Source organism: Dermacentor albipictus, chromosome 5 (genome assembly GCF_038994185.2).
Source record: "Dermacentor albipictus isolate Rhodes 1998 colony chromosome 5, USDA_Dalb.pri_finalv2, whole genome shotgun sequence".
NCBI lineage: Eukaryota > Metazoa > Arthropoda > Arachnida > Ixodida > Ixodidae > Dermacentor > Dermacentor albipictus.
In genome coordinates, this window is record NC_091825.1 from 11,927,147 (window position 1) to 11,948,294 (window position 21,148).

General features: G+C 48.5%; 1 protein-coding gene across 1 annotated transcript in view; it reads left to right on the forward strand.

Annotated features, from left to right (window-relative positions):
- LOC135918042 (uncharacterized) overlaps positions 1-21,148 on the forward strand; it is a 567,488-nt gene that overhangs the window by 432,596 nt on the left and 113,744 nt on the right. Inside the window, exon 9 of the mRNA XM_065451709.1 lies at positions 7,022-7,166. Coding sequence (XP_065307781.1) covers positions 7,022-7,166 — 145 coding nt within the window. The remainder of the gene's footprint in view (positions 1-7,021; positions 7,167-21,148) is intronic.

The following is a 21,148-nucleotide window of genomic DNA, read 5'->3' on the forward strand; positions in this document are numbered from 1 at the left end:
CTGTCTCCGCAGACGAGAGTCTTCGCCTAGCTCGTCACACAGCCAGCACACTGATGTCTTCGACAGGCGAAAATGACGCTGAAACTCCCCGTCGGTCATGCAGGTGAACGGGTCCGGACGGTCATACTGACGCTTGCTGCCGCTGGATGCAATGAAACAGGCTGCTGCTGCCGCCGCCATGTTCCCGAGTTGAACTCGGAGGGGGTTTCGCGATGTACGAGTTTAGCACGAGTTCGCCTGTCAATCAAAACCAGAGGTCACGCCCCGCGCGAGGCATGTAACTATTGCGCGCGCACCCACTACAGTTGGGCCACGCCCAACTTATCTTCCGGCAACAGCGACGCGGTGTCGAGCCGAGAGGCATCAATAATCTTGACCGCCGACATAAAACACGCACAACGCACTGTCATCGGTGATGTACTGAGCACCACTATCAAAAACAAAGCGTTGACTGTCGCTGGCTTATGCATACATCTCGGGCTGAGATGGCCGCACAACACGGTTTCATTGTCTGCATTGTGGCGCGCAGCGCACAGTAAATAATTATCGGCACGTCACTGTAGCTGCTTGCAAGGCGTCGATGCGTCGAGGGGGACGACGATGCTGAGGAGTGCGTATTGCAGGCGTCATTTGAGATGGCTGCTCTGTCATCGGTGATGAAACGGAGCCACAGCGTCGTAAACACGCTCAGCGTCCGAGAATCGGTCGCTCTTCTAGACCCAGTGCCATGGCATTTCTTCATCACAAGCACTGCGCACTCAACAGTTCCAACACCTCCCTCCGTTAGAAATATGATTTCATAACTGCACACAAGACTCCTAACCTGCCGAATTGCGAGTGCTGCGGTGTCATTACGATATCCATCTGCGATCGCTGCTGGCTCCAGCAGAGGTAATCCGCAAGCGCCTTCGACTGCACAACACACTCATATATTGCGTACATGCGCTCAGAGGCGCCTTCACTGGGCAAGCGATGACAAGCGATGAATTGTGTCGCTGGGGAAGCACGCACTTTTCGCAATGTATCGCAGAGGCTTCGCGCACAAAGATAAACTGGTACATTTTCACTGAACTGCGTCACTACGCTCTCTAAAATAACATACCGCCATTTCGCAGCGACAGCTGTTGTGTCGTTTTTAGTAGGTAAAGCGGGGGCCTTAATAGCCTAGTGAAGCGCCTGCGATGAACAGCCGTACAGCAGCGCTGCGTTTCTATTCCCCTAATAGAGAAAGAGTGGCCATGACCTTCCATGGATCATGACTGACTTTATTGAGAATAGCACTGCAGCGCCCCTAGGCGACTTATCACCGTATGAACGCTCTCGTGCGTGCGACCCGCTTCAATGTACCGCTTCTAAGCTTTCGCCTCCCTGTCGCCACTCGCGGCAAGAAGTGCAAAATTTAATAATTTGCTCGATCTCCGTTTGTCATCACAAATTTCTAGCGTTGAAAACGAAAAACAGATACTTAAAGAAATAAAAATGCTCGTTATTTTATTTGTTGTATTTTAACGTATTCGTTTGCGTGAAAGTGTAGGTGCAAGAATGCGCCGCATGTACCCTATTCGCATTCGATGGAGGATAGAAAGACAGTGCCCGAAAGACGAGGCACGCCCTTGACGCGCCCGGGAAAGGCGTGGCAAGCGGCTCACGGCAAGTGTGCAGACAGACAGCGGGACAGTCACGGTATCGCTAAGTTGCGATAATCCGTTGATAACAATACGCGGCGCTGGCGCGTTTCGTTGTGCAGCCTTCTGGGCTTGAAACGTGGAAGCAGCGTGCCGCGCAAGGTGCGCTCATGTTGTCATATGCGGCTTTTTGTCTACATAATTTTTTGCCTGCACCTTCGGAGCGTTCCGCGCTATCTCCGTTCACTGACTGCCGTCGAGCAAACTTGGGTAAAACTCGAGTGAACGAGAAACTCGGCGCATCCTGCATAGCACCCATTTCTAGTGAATGTATTAGGTTTTCATGATGAGGGTCCCAGATGGATGCGGCGTACTCTAATTTCGGACGTATTAACGTTTTGTACAACAGCAGTTTGAGGGATGAGGGCGCTTTAGAAAAGTTGCGGCGGATGTAACCAAGCATACGATTAGCATTGTTAATTATGTATGTGATATGTGCAGACCAAGTGACAGTGGAAGTGATCTGTACACCAAGGTACTTGTATGAGCCTACCGATTCTAAGAGGACATGACCTAAGGAATAAGTGGGGATACTGTTGCAAGTTCTTGATACACGAAGAGATTTACATTTTGTGATGTTAAGTTCCATTAGCCATGTTTTACACCACAATGAAATAGCGTTCAGGTCAGTCTGAAGAGCGGTTACATCGCCATTGCTTGTTATTTCTCTGACGATTACGCAGTCATCCGCAAATAAATGGATATGAGAGGAAACAGTAGAAGGCAAGTCGTTGATGTAGATTAGAAAAAGAAGAGGCCCGAGGACGGATCCTTGTGGGACGCCGGAATGGACAGGGTTTGAGTGAGAGTTAAGATTGTTAGCTGACACGTATTGTGAACGGTTTTTAAGGGAACACTCAATCTAAGCAAGAAGTTTGGGGTCTATGTTCATGAGCTGAAGTTTGTGAAGTAGCAGTTTGTGAGACACTTTATCGAAAGCTTTGGAGTAGTCTAGGAAAATGCAATCCGCCATTGAACGAGTATCAAGAATTAGGTGTAGCTTATGTATGAAGGAAGCCAGCTGCGTTTCACAAGAATGTTTTCCGAAAGCCATGCTGTGAACTTGAAAAAAATGAATTTGACTCAAGAAAGTTAGCAAGCTGTGAATACAGGATATGTTCTAATATTTTGCATGGGATACTGGTTAGTGAAATAGGCCGATAATTGAGAGGAGAATGCTTGTCACCTGATTTATTAAGTGGAATCTCCTTACCGACTTTCCAATCAATGGGCAGGTATCCTGTGTCAAGCGACTGTTGAAAGAGTTTTGCTAGTAAAATGATGAATAAACAACAGTGCTGTGCAAAAATTTCACGGAAATTAGGTCATGGCCAGGAGCAGAGGAGAGACGCAGCGATTTAATCACGGTTTCGATGCCACAGGGTTCAATTGTAATTGCAAACATTGCCTGGTAATCATAACAAGGTGCAGTGGGTGGGGAAACATTACAGGTTACAGAAACGTTTTGGATAAATGTTTGATTGAGGACGGATGCGATATGGTCACAGGGTATCGCATTCCCAGAGTTATCTACAAGAGTTATGGTGTCATCATCTTTTTGATTAATAACGCGCCAGAATTTCTTGATATCATTTGTTAACATGGACGGCAGCGTGTGAGATAAAAAAATGTTTCTGGCGTCTCTTAGCGCTGACACATATTCGCTTGAAGCCAATCGGTAGGCACTCCAACGAGCTTCACTCGAGGAAAACTTTGCTGACCTGTACAGTCGACTCTTTTTATTTGATAACCGTCTTATATGAGCATTATACCAGGGAGCGTCTGACTTGCTAGTTACGATGCGAATGGGAATGTACTTGTTGGTTAGGTAAGTAACGTTTTCTGCGAAGATTGCCGAGTTAGTTTCTACTGTACGGCTGTCGAAATCCTGGAGGAAAACATCAAGGAATGAACATAATTCTCTAATAATGGCGTCAAAGTCTGCTTTGTTATAATTACGGATGGTTACAGTCCTTTTGGTATGTTTAGGTTGTGCGAGATTTAAGTGAAAAAAGAGTAAAGAGTGATCGCTCATTCCTGGAACGTGAGTGATGTTGGAAACTAGGTCGGGCTGTGAAGCGAGAACAAGGTCAAGGGTATTAGCAGCAGAGTCTGTGGTTCTAGTCGGTTCAGTTACAAGCTGTTCGAGAGAAAAAACGGAGCACATTTCTAAAAATTCTTTAGCTAGCGTGGAAGGTGGGTGTATCGTGGGGACAGTGTTAGACCAGCTTATGTTTGGCATATTAAAATCACCAAGCAAAAGTAATGGGCAGTTTGGGTAACGGGATGAAACGATGTTAACAACATCGTGTAATTCATTTACGAAGTTCTGTGTATAGGTAGGGGGCCGATAACAGACCCCAATAATAACTTTCTTATGATTTAGGGCGACGCATGCCCAGACAGTTTCTAAAGGGGTGTTGACGTGGATGCACTGTGAAGGGAAATTTTTCGTGATAGCGAGCAGTACGCCTCCTCCTTGTCGCCCAATGCGATCGCAGCGATAGATAGAGAAATTATTTGCAATAAGAAAAAGTTCGTGGTCTCGAATTTCAGGACGTAACCAGGTTTCTGTTAATACTATGATATCAGCGCTGCAGGTGTCGATGGCGGAGTTAAGGCAGTCACGTTTGCTGATGATACTGCGGATCTTAGTAAAAAGAACGGGTATCTGCGAAAAAGAGCGTCCACATCCCCTCGCGCGTCCCTACGGACTGCCGTGAGCCGAACTGGCGGGATTATCAGCTGAGGGCGGTTTCTGCGCGTGCTGTTTAACAGAGTTAGTAGGATGACTATCATGTGATGGCGGTTGCTTCGTATGCTCGTTAACGCAATCAGATTCGGGATCGCACATGCAGTATTTCTTATTCATTAGTAATTTGTTCTATCGGAGCTGATACGGACCTCCGTCGGATGCACTTTTGGCAAACTCGGTTAATTTCTTTCGAGCGTGACGTGTAGCAGGTGAGTAATCTTCATTAACTGTGACGTTTTTGTCCTTCAGCTTTTTCCGCGCAGAGAGGACTGTCTCTTTTATCTTAAAGTTAGTAAATTTGACAATGATCGGACGTTGTTTACCTGGCGAATATTGACCTAGGCGATGAGCGCGTTCAATGGCTGTATCCGGAAGGATGTCAAGTGCGTCAGCCAAAACTACTTTAATTTTTTCTTCCGACTCAGCCCACGATTCCCGGTGCTCATCTAATCCATAAAAAATGAGGTTGCAGCGTCGTGATTGATCTTCAAGTTCGGTCTGCCGTGATTGCAAAGAAGCAGAATTGATTGACAGCGACTGTACCGAGGTCTGGATGGTGGCTATTCCGTGATCAATTTGGTCAAGTGAGTCCGTTTTATCTTCTAGGCCATCTAGTCTTTTTTCGATGGCGCCAATTTTGATTTCGATATTTTTTTGACTGGCTTTGATGGCTTTAATGTCAGTGACCATATCGGACTGGCTTTTTGCTGCTTGCACGGATCGAGCCTGAAGATCTTTTAGAATATGAAATATGACCTTCATCTGTTCGCCTGGCTCGTCAGGCAAGGACTGCAGTTCAACCAAGGACTGAGAACGAGTCGGGGGTCCTGGGTTGGACTCAATATCTCCAGAGCATAGTAATAAAACACCCATTGAAAAACAATCAACAGCAATATTACGGAGCACTCGTGGGAGCGGGAACAATAATAGGAAACGGTCGTCGCTCCTTCTGGCAGACATGGAAAAAACGTTACACACCTGTAATGCGCAAAAGCGCGGAGTGTGAGACATGTTGACAGTGATGGTCCCGCGCCCACTGAAGAAACTGTCGCACTGGCGCCTTCTTATATCGACTGTGGTTGGTTACGTCATCGTAGACTTGGATGATGCGCAGAAGGCGGAGATGACGAGCGGAGCAGTACAGTAGGGCTAGTGCGGTTGATAGCAGAGCGGCGTCAATGGTATCGGGCTGGAAGGGCATTCGGTTTTTACCAGGAGGCAAGGCTGTGGTTGACAGCAGGAGAAGCGGCAGCCTTGAAGATGTGTCCCGCCTTATCGGCCTCCTTGATGTCCGCGTCTGCTTCATGGCAGAGAGTCAGAACGTCTTCAATATACACTACGTACGATTGGGTTGATGTCTGGGCACGAAACGATAACTTTTGCTTGGCCTCCATTTGACGTCCCACAGGTCTTCCGAAAAGATCGCGTAGCTTTTCCTTGCAGGAGTTCCTGCTTCCAATGTCAGCTTCATGCGTCTCGAACCATATCCTCGCGGTTCCTGCGAAGTAAAACATCACGTTGGCCAGCAAAAGTGTGGCATCCCATTTGTTTTTCTTGTCGACACGCTGATACGACGTTATGCAGTCTTCGACGGCAACCTTGCTAGTGCCGATGGAGACTCCCGGGTGACATAGCTAGGTTAGCACTACTTTAGCTGGCGTCTGAGCGGCGGAGGCAGTGGCAGTAGCCATAACAGCGGAACCGATGTAACGCCCGCTGCGAAGATCCAGGGCCGGCTTCTGGCGAGATTACCCAGCACCTCCACCTAAGCATTATGGGGGAAAAATATATGTATATACAATATATGCAGTTACAAGGATGCAGCTCAGTGGCCACGGTAAAATCATCTACCGATCTTTAAGACACTACATCCGCTTCACCTGCCAACATCTTTTTGTCTACAGCGGCACAAACTGGTACGTGACAATATGTATATTTTCAGTCTTTTCTGTAACAAATGTATCTCTGTACCCCTGCTACAATGTCCTTGTGGCATTGCAGGTATTCGCATAAACAAAAATGATTTAAAAATTTTTAAAATCTTGCCTGACTCATCTTTGAGGTCTGAGGGTGTGCAGGTATACAAATATGAAGTGTGTGTTCTGAAATAAAGTATTTGCGTGTGCGGCGAATGTTGTGTATTCTTGTGTGTCTTCACTTTGTGTTTGTCACCACCACCAATGTAAAAAGAGCATAGTTGCGAATACTACGCAGCCATCACGACGCAGTGCCCTAAGCGTGCAGCCGTATGCAAAAGCGCTGATGCAGTAAGCAAATGTTTCCTTCACGAGTCGGAAAACGAGGCAAATGCGCCACAGAACATGCCATAAAGCGTTGAGTAGAGCGAGTAGTCTCACGGCGAGCGCCACATAGGGAAGGCATTCGAAGATTCAACGCGACACGCATCACCAATAGCACCAAAATCAACGCAAACCCAGTTTACTTATTTCGATAAAAGCATATCAGCCCACAGAAAGCCCCACGAAGCTTACGTCTTGCAACTTTGCCTGGTGAATCTGTTTGCAACTTCTTGTGATCCAAGAGAGCGCTTGAACGGTGACATTATTTTATGGCAACGCAGTTCATCTGCCTCCAGACCGGGTGCGCCCTGGGACCGCACGAGCATGGTGAAGTGGCCTTCCGCACGGCCTCCATGATGCGCGGCTACTACAAGTTGCCGCGCGAGACTGCAGAGATCGTGGACGCCAATGGCTGGTGCCGAACGGGTGAGTCTCGTTTCCAGTCGCATTACAGCCATGGTCTTTCATCCTTGAAGGGAACGCAGATTATCATTATAATGTCTTTACAGTTTTCGTAATGATTGGCACTGGGCTTGTTTCCCATTTTTCAGGAATCGCCCAAAAGGTTAATTACGCTGCTTTTTTTCATCTTGACCATGAGTTTTACGGAGATAACTAAAAGCTTCCCTGCACACATCAATAAATTGGCTTGTGACACTTGTCTTATAAAGGCCTTTAATCGAATATGATTCACCAGTATGGGACCCGTATACACGAGGAAATACATTATACAGCTTGAAGAAATCAGTATGAAAGCTGTTGGGTTTATATTCGGCAAATATAGAAGAGAAGACTCCCCGTCACAGTTAATGCATTTACAGAACATTAAAACACAAGAAACCCACAGAAAAAGTGCACGATTGATATTGCTTTGTAATAGCCTATCAAGAAAAAATAAACTCCAGCTTCCAGTGCGCATTAAGCCTCCTCCAGTGAGGACCCGTAACGTTGATGAGTATTTACTAGCTGCAATTTTTTCGAAAACGAACAGTATTAAATGCAGTTTTTTCCATAGAGCAGTGTAAGAGTGGAATTCGTTACCGCCATATGTTTTTTTTCTTCCTCATAAGATGTTGCTGGGTCACTGGAACGTATATTTGCCATCTCAAATTTTGCTTTATGTACGTTTCTATTTATTTGTGTGTGTTGTTTTATCTGTGTGCTGATGAAATTGCCCATTTTTACTCATTTCAGTGCAAAATAATCTATTATTTCACTTCTGCTTGCGCGAAGCATTGGCCTGCAGTATGTTGAAACAAATCAATCGTTTTCAGCCGTACGTCAAACACTGACATCTCAATGTAATGAACGTCGTTGCAGAGGTTCGTTTTAACCATGCAATGCACCAGCCTTAATTACATGCTAAATATCAAGATTTGCATTTCAACATGTAAACCTTGCTCTTCGAGGTATATCCTCTATACAGTGCAATTTTTTCCCCTTTTTCATCATGTGCACAAAAGATGATTTGTTGGTGCAGGGCAGTCGATGCCATCACGATGCCTCTCTATGCGAAACCCGCTAAGTAACACTTCATCTTAACATGTCCGATGAATTTTAGGCGACTGCCTGTAAAGCCATCGAGGCCGACTGTTTGCCACTGCGCTGTGCTTGACGACCGCGAACTATACTGATAACTTTTGTTAACGCTGACTTGTTCGCTTTGCTTTCGGAACACAAATAAACTTTATTTTAGGAGGTCGGGCGCCATAAGCGCTATTATTAGCGTGTACCCCAACTTTATCAAGCAAAGTATTATAAACATAATCACAGTCACAGCTTTAGCTTCACCTCCTGTGCTCTCTATGGCAACACCTGTTATGCAGGACTCTGTCGCATGGTGACTTCGCATGATGTCGCATGACTTCAGAATATTTAACTACAAAAATGGTATAGATATATGAAGCCAGTGTGTAGAAGAATGCCAAACCTTATGGTCGCAATATTTTGTCTCCGAGCCGTTGAAGCCCACGGCAGTCGCTGGAGGTCGCCATGTGGCTGCCACCCTAGGCTGACGTCGGCGCACCCTTCCCATGAACGGAGTCGCGGCAGTGAGCGACGATGATGATGACCGGTGCAGGTGTTAGCAGTGCACTGACGGCGAAGGCGCTGTCGAAGAAGGCAAGCAAGCGGTGGTAGCTGGGCGGGGACGTTGTGAGCTGCTTTCAGACACTCCGTTCTCCTTTATCTCGAACACGAGAGCCGCCTGACCGCCTTCAAGGATGATGCCCGGCAGTGGGGGTACAAGAGCGTGCGAGCAATGCCCTGCATAACGCGAAGAGTTTACTGCATTTACGTGAGATCGAGGCTGACAGACAAGCTGAAGTGCTGCCGCACGTGTAGGTTGGGTTTACACATATTTGAAAAAGGCCTGCAGCTATTGCAACTATAGTCAAGCCATTCAGTGGTAGCGCAGGAGAGGACCTCGAAGCAAGTGACCATTAATGGTCACTTCCTTGTCGACAAACACAAGTACTTCAATATCTCTACATATGAAATATCCAGACATCGTGATATCCAGTCCATCACACCCTCTCAAGTCAGAAAGTACTGTTTTAAGTACAGCTTTATCCCGAGAGGTATTACAGAATGGAATGCGCTCCCCGACTCCGTCATGTCAGCCTCATGCGTCGAAGAATTTTGAAATATGTGCACGTTATTCTTTTGCCAAAAGTGTCTGTTCATCTTTTTCCGATTTTGGGGAAGAATTTGTACGGTGCATAGAATTGAAACTGATTCGCATCCCTCCTGAGACGTCTGCAGTTGTTCATTTGCTTGTTTTTGCGGTCATACTGTAATACTGTTACGTGTTCGTATCATCCCCTCCTGTAATGGCCCTTCATCGGCAGGCAGTATTACTAAATGAATAAATAATCATAAAAAAATGTCCGTCAGCAAGCAGGGATTTATGCTGTACATCGACTCAGCGCTTGGATGCTGCGGTCCCAATCGGTCGCATTTTGGGAGAAAGCACAATTGTACCAGTTCTAGGAAGCGGTCATCTTCATTTTTGACATCATGTATTTTACAATATTGGCGGAAATCTGCAAGTTCAGAAATTGAAGCACGAAGTTTACTAATACATAGCTGTGCACTATGAACACTTATTGTAATTATGTAAACTGCATTTGCAGTTTACAGAATTACAGAGGACAAAGGTGAATATCAATTCTCAGATTCTTTACGAAGGTTTTGTAAAAGTCCCACTCTCGAAGTAGTAGTATACATCAGAGCAGTGCGCCTATATTTTATCATTTGGATATCTCGGTCGATGCTGTTCAAAGAATGGTGATACTGAGTTGCAGAGCTGTACAATTGATGCTTCATTTTTTTTCTTTTTCTGTAATTTGCTAATTACAACATTATCTCCATAAAATTTATTACAGCGAAGCATGTATATCGCTAGGGTATCATGCATTTTTGTTCCCCGTGAACAAAAAATTATCAGCATCAATCGGGCATACCCCATTAAGCTAACAAAATGCAATGGCTCATAGTCCCGTAGGCATCATGCCCCGCAAGCTCACTTTGCCAGAATTAGCTTCGGTGACACTACCCCTGTTGTCGTTGTCGGTAATTTCAATATATATGTGTCGGTACCGAAAAAGGAGCGTATTACGCCTACGTTTTTCTGACCTATTCCTTGCGATAACACACGGATGCAGCCGAACCGACCACCCAGCGGTGTACATGCATCAACATGACATCATCAAAGAAGGTGATTGCCGTTACGATTGAAGTAATGACCACTGATCAAGACAATAAATGAGTGTGCATAGCTTTCGTCACAATGACCACCCATCAAGGCAATAAATGAGCTCGTACCTTTGTTTATATTTATGTGTCACGTTCGTGTCGTTGTCTAAACAGCTTCGCTGGTCAATCACCCTCACAGAGTGGTATGGCTTAGGAGCTTTATTTTTGTTCTGGTGCCTGTAGTTTGTGGATACTAACATATAAACTCAACAAAACCCATTAAACTTTGTTCGCGGTTGCTGAGGTTCTCCATTCCTGTGTCTGGAATTAGTCTGGAAGGCGGCGCCAAGAAGTAGCCACCATGGCCACTGTTTATTTAGACCGGCCATCCGCTGAATGTCGGGAGCGGCCGATGCTCGGGTCAAGCGGGATAGCGTGTTCTATTCTGACGAGTTGCACAAGCAGCAGCTCGCCATGCAGTATTCACTGGTATGCTCTCCCTCTGGCTTGACGGTTTCCGCCGACGACTCTTCGCCGATGGTGCAGGTTATACACTTTGTTCGCGAAGAGGGTGCCCACCAGCTTTCGCGAAGAGGGTGACGCCGACGCAGCAACACGTCCTCTAGCATCAAGACGCCGAGTGCATTATCCCTGCCTTTAGAACATTCCTGTTGCGAGACCAGTAAGATGTGCGCAGGTTGCCACGATGACCGCGTTTCATGCACCAACAAGGGTATCACCGTCTCCCGCCCAATTAGTGGCACAGTATTCCCGTGTGCAAAACGCATGGCGCACACGAGAAAGCCAGCCGATTTGTTACGCCTGCGAAACTGCGTGCCACGAGGCGCCTTTCTGCCGGCGCCCGATGCCACCTACTGCTCGCTACTGGCCACCCACATTCAACTACACACCCAGAGAATTTCAACAACGGGCTTTACCGGTTACGCCTTTCGAATGCATGAGCCCATCGGACGAATACTCTTTCACAAGTCGTCGGTTTTTTGTTCTCGCCTCTTGTTGTCATGACGTCATCTTGGGATGGGATTTTCTATCAAGCCATCCTGCCATCATTGACTGCGCCGGCGTCAAGGTTGCGATCTTTCCTCTTTGCGACACACCACCTGAAGAGCAGCCTCCTGCCAAGCTTTTCGTCACGGAAGAAGTCAACGTACCTCTGTGGCCGTCTGCGGTCGTCCCTTTGTCGTTCGACAACCTCTGTGAAGGTAATGTGCTTTTTATGCCATCTGACCTCTTCGAGTGCCGCATAATGGTTCCCCTGCCATTCGCCGGGCTTGATTTCAGTGCTGGTGCCACTCACATGTGTTTTACAAGGGCCTCCGCCGTGATTAGCTGATGCACTTACTTTTCAATACACACGGAGGCCCACCTGCTGCTTGTATCGCCGCTGTAGACCCTGTGTCTTCGAGTACTTCGCCGCACCCTTTTACTACATCCATCAACGGGAACCTTATTCCGAAGCAGCGCGCCGAGCTTCTGCGTCTTTTCATCAATTCAGCTCTTCATCCATTGCCGGACAACTAGTTTGGGTCCAGAGACAGCGGTCTCCCACACCATCCACACTGAATCTCATGCTCCACGGCGGGAGTGACCTTGCCTGGTTTCGGCCGCAGAGAGGCGGGTTATTGACGAGTAGGGGACCGACATGCTCACTGGCAGCGTTATTCAGCTTTCACTAAAAACTATGGGGTTTAACGTGCCCAAACCACTTTCTGATTATGAGGCCCGCCGTAGTGAAGGACTCCGGAAATTTCGACCACCTGGGGTTCTTTAACGTGCACCCAAATCTAAGCACACGGGTGTTTTCGCATTGCGCCCCCATCGAAATGCGGCCGCCATGGCCGGGATTCGATCCCGCGACCTCGTGCTCAGCAGCCCAACACCATAGCCACTGAGCAACCACGGCGGGTAGCGTTATTCAGCCATCAAGCAGTCCATTAGCATAACAAATCTTCGCTCTAGATACCTGGAGGTGCCCATCGCCGAGGCTCATCGCTGTAGGGCCGCGTTAGTCACATTCGACGGCTTGTACGAATTTAACGTGGCGCCTTTCGGTATTCGTAATTCGCCGGCGACCTTTGAACGTAAGATAAACACTATTCTTCGTGACCTGTAGTAAAAATCATGCTTCTGTTATTTATACGACATTGTGGTGTTTCCACCTGACTTCCAGACACATCTTAAACTCTTGGAACAAGTTTTGACCTGCCTTACGCAAGCTGGCCTGCAGTTTAACTTAAAGAAGTGTTATATCGGTACAAAGGAATTACCTGTAATAGGTCATTTTATACCCAAACATGGCGTGCTTTCTGATCCTATTAAGCTCCATTCCATGGCCGAATTTCCTGAACCAATGACACATAGCCCTCTGCTCACATTTTCACCGTTTTGTGCGAAATTTAGCAACCATCATTGCGCCACTCACACATCTTCTTGCCGGCACCAATTACCTTTCTACCGGGTCAAAAGAGCGTGACGCCGCTTTCACCACCCTACGCCGTCTACCTACCCCGCTACAAATATTGCATCACTTCGGGCCGAATACCCCTACAGAATTTCACACTCATCGGTCAGGTTGCAGTGCTAGCGAAACGAAAACCTGGCTTTGGCGAGTACGCCGTAGCCTACGCCAGCCGAATTCTCGTCAAAGCTCAAATGAACTATTCTGTGACTCAAAAAAATGCCTAGCTGTTGTGTGGGCTCTTGCCAAATTTCGGCTTTGTCTTTACGGTCCGCCTTTCGACGTCACCTTAGACCACGATGTGCTTTGCTGGTTGTCGTCCATCAAAGGCCCCTCTGGCCACCTTGCGCGATGTGCCCTACGTATACAGGAATACGTCATCAGGCGTGTCTACCGCTCTTGGTGCAAACATTCTGAGAATCGACGCTTTATCACGTTCGCCGATCCTGCCCGACGTCGAAGGCGTTTCGCCTCTGACGCCTGCTCTCTTCCCTATGCACATCACTGACTTCGCTTCAGAGCAGCAAAAAGATACATGAATAGCCGCTCTCCTGAACCTTCAAAAGAATCCTGTCCGACTACCAGTGTCTCGTGCGCTTCGCCTTCAAGCGTCACGTTTCACAGTTCAAGAGGACTTCTGTACTATGTCTAAATTACCATTGCGATGGCCGCAAGTAGTGCCGTGCCAATTCCGTAGCAATTTCTGCGCTTCATTTCACACCGACCCTCAGTGTGGCTATGGCAGTGTGCCCAAGGCCTACACACGCCTTCGGCTTCAATATTACTGGCGGGACACGTATAATTGCGCAAGCAAATATGTCCGCTCGTGCCCCGATTGCGAAGCTCGCAAAATGGCTCCTCATTCAGCAGCGACTTGCATGCCCAGTCTGCCCCTTTGACCGTGTCGATATTTATTTATATCATCCTCTCCCATGTACGGCTGCTGGCAACTGTTTGGTCATAGTTGCGCGCGATCGCCTGACGCAACATGCGGAAACCGCTGCCCTCCCAGTGGCCACAGCGCACGACGTCGCTTTCTTCATCTTCTATCAGCTCCTTCTACGCTACGGTGCTCCTGGCGAACTCTTAGTGACCGAAGGGGCGTGTTCCTTTCTGAACGAGTGAAGCCTCTCCTTCATCAATGCAAAATTATGCAGGGTGTTTCAGCTAACTGGAGCAAACGACGTAATTGTTCTGCGGAAACCCACACGGTGGGGAGAAGTAATTAAAGAAGGGAAAATAAGACATGCTCTCACACTTAACTAAATGCTACGAAGGAAACCCACACGAGTTCCCTCGAAAGAAAAGCTTCGCAGTTGTCCCTGAACAGGACGAATTTTTCTTCAACTGCGAAGCTTTTCTTTCGAGGAACCCGTATGGGTTTCCTTTGTAGCACTTAGCTAAGTTTCGGTGGATGTCTTATTTTTGTTTTATTAATAACTTGGGCCAAGTATTTAAAAAGAAACATAGGCGCTACTCGTGTCGCATTGCCACAGTATTGTTCTGAGCCATATGGAGCACGTCATGATAATATAAAGGAGATTTATTGAGGTTCGTAGCGACCGGCAGTTCTAGGATGCACCAAGCACAATCCCCTTGCTCAAGCCTCTGCTACGCGCTTGATGCTGCCGATGCTGCTGACTCTGTGTTCACGTTCGTTATCTTCCGTACAATGGCCCTGCGGATATAAATCGGCTATCCTAGCGACTTAGTTTTCTGGAAGGACGGTAGAATGGTGATACGGCTTGAGACGGTAAATGTGAACGAATCCGCCGTTACAACGTCGCATGTCGGACGGCGGCGTTAGCGGCTCTACCACCTAATTAACGGGTGATGTTCTCTCGAGAACGCGGTATCGCCCGTCGTACTTGGGAAGTAGTTTTGAAGCGAGCCCAGGCGTGTGGTGTGGCACTAACAACTAGACGAGAGTGTTCGGGAGAAAAGTGAGAGTCGACTTATGGGCGTCGTGAACGGCTTTTTGACGGTTCCGGTCATCCGAGGTGAATCGGCGGGCCAGCTGGCGACATTCTTCGGCGTGTCTGACGCCTTCCGAAATCGGCAGGCATTCGCATTGGTCCGGCCGGTAGGGCAGAATGGTGTCGATTGTGTGCGAAGAATGACGGCCGTAAAGAAGGTAAAAGGGTGAGAATCCGGTAGTGACCTGAGTCGTGGTGTTGTAATAGGTGACAAATGGAAGAACTAGGTCCCAATTATAGTGATCAGGTGAGACATAAATGGCGAGCATGTAACGAAGAGTTCGAATAAAGCGTTCCGTGGTACCGTTATTCTGTAGGTGTTAAGCAGTGCATTTACAATGAACAATAGCGTATTCAGCAAGCAAATTGCTCGACGATTTCAGACAAGGAGGCGCGGCCTCTGTCATTTAAAAGTTTACGCGGACCTCCATGACGAAGGAGAAAACGGCGAAGTATGAAATTGGCGACCTCCTGCGCAGTAGCATTTGGTAGAGTAGCAGTCTCCGCGTAACATGTTAAGCAGTCTACCATAACAATTATCCACCTGTCACCGGTAGCAGTCAACAGAAGTGGCCCGTAGAGATCTATGCCCACACAATCGGAGGGTCGGGATGGCCATTGTAAAGGCTGGAATTCACCGGCGGAGTAGTGCGGTGGCGTTTTACGGCGTTGGTACTCATGGCAAGAGTGCACGAAGTTTCCAACGAAATTGTACATTCTCCGCAAGTAATAGCGGTGTCCAAGTCTTTCGCAGGTCTTGAAGACTCCCGTGTGGCGACACTGAGGGTCGACGTGGAACGAGGAACAGAGCTGTGATTGCAAGGTTATCGGAATCATGAGTAACTAGGTGCGTCCCTCTGGGGCACAGTTGCGTCGATACAGTAGCTGGTCTCGAATCGCAAAATGAGGAACTTGGCACCGAAGCGTGCGTGACGCTGAAACTTTCGACCTATCCGAGAGAAGGGCGAGCACAGATACAGTCCAGGGATCATTACGTTGCGCAGCAGCGATAGTGTCAAAGTCCAGAGAGGACAATGTGCACTCGCAGGAGGAGTCGTGGCTGGCCTTCGGAGGAAACCGTGACCGGGATAGTGCGTCAGCGGCGGAGTGCTTTCACCCGGAATGGTAAACCACGCGGATGTCACATTCTTGGATTCGGAATGCCCAGCGGTCAAGGCGGCCCGATGGTTCTTTGAGCGTCGACAGCCAACATAGTGCGTGGCGGTTGGTCACTACGTCAAACGATCGGTAGTATAAATATGGGCGAAACTTGCCAAGAGCCCACACAATGGCCAAATATCCCTTTTCTCCAACGCTGTAATTTGTATCTGCCTTGCTTAACGTGCGACTCGCGTAGGCGACGACGTATTGTGTGTGGCCAGGTTGACGCTGTGCCAGCACAGCGCCAAGGTCTACACCGCTTGCATCGGTATGGATATCGGTTGGCGCTTGAGGGTCGAAATGGCGAAGAATGGGGGGGGGGGGGGGGTGGCCTCGTGAGAAGACGGCGCAAGGTTGTGAAGACGTCGTCACACTCTGGAGACCATGATGGGAGATCTCTTGCACCACCAAGGAGCTGCGGGAGAGGTGATATAATTGACGCAAAGTTTCGAACGAATCGCCGGAAGTAAGAGCAGAGGCCGATAAAACTGCGTAGCTCTTTCATAATGGTAGGTTTTGGGAACGCAGTAACAGCACGTAGCTTCTCGGGGTCCAGGCGAATGCCCTCCTTTAACATGGCATTGCCTAAAATTATGAGCTGACGAACAGCAAATCGACACTTATTCAGGTTAAATTGCAACCCGGCGTTGGTCAAGCAAGTGAGTACGTGCTGGAAGCGGATCAGGTGCCTTGCGAAATCATGGGCGAACACAACAATGTCCTCACGATAGCAAAGATAGATTTTCAATTTGAGGCCACGCAGAACATTATCTATCATTCTTTCGAGCATAGCATGTGCGTTGCAAAGTCCGAAAGGCATGACGGTGAATTCATACAAGCCGTCTGGTGCAACAAAGGCAGTTTTCGGGCGATCCGCCTCTGCCATGGGAACCTGCCAGTAGCCTGACCGCAAATCCAGCGAAGAAAAAAACTTTGCTCCCTGCAAACAGTCCCGAGCATCATCGATTCGTCGTAATGGGTAGACGTCCTTCAGCGTGATTTTATTCAACCATGTTAAATCAACACAGACGCGGATGCAACCGTCTTTCTTTGTGACGAGGACCACGGGAGAGGCCCATGGGCTCTGTGAAGGTTGAATGACGCCTCGACAGAGCATGTAATCGACCTGGTCGGCAATGACGCGACATTCCGTAGCGAACACGCGATATGGTCTTTGTCGCAGCAGTAAGTGAAAGCCAGTGTCGATGTAACGCTCGACCATCGATGCACAGCGAAGAGATGTTTGCGCAACGTGGAAAGAACGGCGGAATTGCTGAAGAATTGAGAGCAGTTGAGATCGCTGCGAATGCGTCAGATCTTCGGCGATGAATGGGCTGAACACACCAGTCGATGTTGAGTCTGGTATGGAGAGGGCACTCAGTTCATGGACGGCAGTAGAAGGCACTTCGTCTAAGACGAAGATAACTCGCGTTGAATCGACCGACTAGACGTAACCAAGGCATTCGCGGCGGAGCAGAGATAGCGGCGATGAAAGGTGATTGTAAATGGGCATCGTGCTGACACCGGCGGCATGGTCAAGAGCTGCAAAGGCCAAAGGAAGTGCTTTCCGGGTAACAAATTGATGAGAGAGCATGAAGAAGACCATCCCGTCGGATATAATACTACAGACGACTGCTACGAATGCTGAAGAGCACGGGAGAATACAGGTGCTTTCTTTCACGACGATTTTAGCGGCAGGATGAGCATCGACCGAGGCCAGGTCAATAAGTCGGAAAAGTTCAATCTCAGAACGAGCGTATTTGATGATGGCATTGTGGTGTGAGAGCAAATCCCATCCTAGAATAACGGTGTGGGAGCACGATGAAAGAACTATGAATTCAATCGTATATAAAACATCATGTATGGTCACACGGGCAGTACAGTCGAGCGCGATTTGACGGTTATCGCGCGAGCGTCGACCGGGAACGCGAACAGCGCCATGGCCCAGAACTCTCTGCCGAGGCGAGGGTGGTATCAGGCCTGCTTCCCTCACTCTTTTTGCTGTTCCTTCAGCAGCCGTCACTCCCTGCTGGGCTATCAGTTTCTTTTTTTTCTTTTTTTTGGTTCTGCGAACAGGCAGTGATCGCAGTGCGCACGACGTATTCTTCTGTATTATCTGAAATTGGACGTTACGAAGCTGTATCTAACCTATGTAACGTCATTGCTGCTGAGCCAGGAAGAATGGGTGACCAAGAACATTAGCTTAAGCCCGCGAAGATACGAGGTAACCAAGTCCGCACTTTATCGCAACAAATGGAAAGCGTAGAATAGAGAGAAAGGGCGGTGAGTTTGTCGCGGGGTGATGGTTGTTGTATGTAACAGCGAACGAGGGAGAGAAGAGTGCGAAATCATGATTTTTCCTGTTCCGAAACCGGCCGCCAGGTGCCTGGAGTGCTGGGCTGGTTGACGCTCGCGCGATAACCTTCAAATCGCGCTCGACTGTACAAGCAGCGGTAGGGCGAATCGGATGAGCACTCGCTGTTCGAAGTGACAATCCAGACGGAGACGTCGTCACGTTACGGAGCGAGCTGCAAAACCTCGCATCCATAACTGAAATAGCGGCACCGGTATCGACGAGGGCGACTGTAGCGACATTTTTGATAAACACATCAATGCCATTGGCAGGTAAAGGAGGAGGACTTCGGCGTGTCGACACTTGCGCAGCCCTCGCCTAGGGAACGGCGACGTTTAGTTTCTCTCTTCGCTAGACACGGGTCGTCGATGCATAGGGGAAAGTGATCGGCGACGGGGGAGGGTGACCGGAGGCGTTCGAAGCAAGGACGGCGATCAGTCTCGGAGCGAGCTGGGGATGAGTCGAAGGGTCGGTAAGGCGCATTTGGATCAGGCGGCTCATAGGGCACCCGTCGATCGTCATCGAACGCCTGCTATCGGCGGTGGCAGAACCTTTGCGATATGACCGGGATACCTACATGCGAAGCATATAGGGCGATTGTCCGGCGTACGCCACGGGTTAGCGACACCAGTGGTGGTCCAGGGGACGGAAGGGGGAGGGCGGTGCATACGCTGCTGGAAGCGACGCACGGGCACACTGCGAGGGGCCGTTGCAGCAGCCGTAGCATACGTGACTGGTGTAGTCACGACTTCCTGCTGGTTGTTCTGTATCGGCCAGGCGGTATGATAAGATTTTACCACCAATGACGTGTGCCTTACCGGCATGCAGCGTTATCTATAAAAGTACGCTGCTGCATCGAATAAAGGGCTTTTTGCGTTGCTGCCACAAAGCGTCTGTCTGCTGCTTAGAACAGAACATCTGGTGACAAGGATGGGATTCGGCGCTCAGTAAACCACCGCCGGCCAGCAGCAGTCACGAGGCCGAACCGCCTACAGTGCAAGGCGACACGGAGCCCTTGCAACCACGACTTCATCGACATACTGGAGAAGCGCAAGCACGTCGCGAGGAAGCAAGGCGTCAGGAGCCCTTGCATGGACTTCAGCGGCTGGCTGGAGCAAGCGAACAAGAACCGACAGTACGGAAAAGGTACATCAAGGCTGGGCAAATAAGTTAAATTTGCTCATTATGGCAGAATCCAGACGTGGTCCGAAGCTCGGCAGAATGACAGAATACGACCAAAAAATCAAAAACATACGCTCGTATTTTGAACGCTTCGAGAACTACGTAGACATAAATGATATCCCTTGAGACAAGAAACTGCAGTTGTTTCTGAACGTACTTGGCGCACAAGCATATGAAGAGCTGAGGAAGATAACTGTGCCTCATTTGCCTTCTCAGAAGACCTTCGAAGAAATTAAACAGCTTCTGGAAGCTCATTTCAGCCCAGCTCACTCAATTATCGCACAGCGTTGTAAATTTATTCACCGAATGCAGCAAGGAAATGAAAGTGTCAAAGATTTCTTCACTGAACTGAAGCATTCTGCAAGAGATTGCAATTTCGGCACGTTTTGAAATGATGCCTTAAGGGACAGACTAGTGGCTGGTTTGCGTGACGAGGAAACGCAACGGGCTTTTTTTGCACAGGCTGACTTGACGTTCGAACTAGCGTGCAAGACAGCGCTAGAAAAATAGCTAGCTGCGCAACAGGCGAAGCAAATGCATGAGTTTGACACGAAACCATGCAGCGTCAACGCCATTCAGGGCGAACGTCACCGTGATAAGGAAAGGAAATCGAGGACGGTTGCATGGTCAAAAGATAAGCGAGAGGGATAGCAACGAAGTGCGTGCAGGCATTGCGGAAAGCGTCATGCGGGAGAAAAATGTTGGTATCGGAACCACACCTGCAGAAATTTGCAAGCCGTTTGCAAAAGAGGTGCAAAAGCTGTCAGATATGTCGACACCACGGACGAGGAATCTGAAGACTTGAGTTGTCCAACTGTGTTCTACTCGGGCAAAAGTTCAAGGGGCTACAGAGTCGATCTGAACATTGAAGGGAAGACTGTTTCGCTGGTAATTGACACCGATGCAGCGGTCACGATCGTACCAGAGCAGTTGTATAAGCAGTATTTCCCCATATCATATGTGTGGAATCAAAGGTGTAGTTGCGCACTTACACAAAAGTAAAGCTGAAGGTACTTGTAACAGCAAACGTATTAGTCAAACAGGAAGGAAGCCAGATCTCTTTGCCCATAGTGGTAGTGCAGGGAAACGGAACGCCGTTGCCCGCTCTCATGGGAAGAGACTGGCTGGAAAAACTGCAGATAAACTGGAAAGCAGTTTACAGTCTGTCCACGGATAGACCACTCGAGCAGAGGGTAGGAGCTTTACGGAAGAAGTATCCCGAGGTTTTCAAGAGCAACCCGGGTGTCGTCAAAAACTTCGAAGCTCGCATCTTTGTTAAAGAAGGGGCTCAACCAGTGTTCTCAAAAGAACGGCCAATACCGTTTGCTATCAAAGAGGAAGTTGCAAAGGAGTTGGAAAAGCTCGAGCAAGCCGGAATACTAAAGAGGGTCACGAAAAGCGACTGGACAATGCCTCTGGTGGTGGTCGCGAAGAAAGGCGGCACAGGATTGAGGTTATGTGGCGACTACAAGGTCATGGTTAATCCTGTTCTAAAAACGGACCATTACCCTCTGCCATTGCCGGATGATTTGTATTCCATGCTCGCGGGAGGCAAAATCTT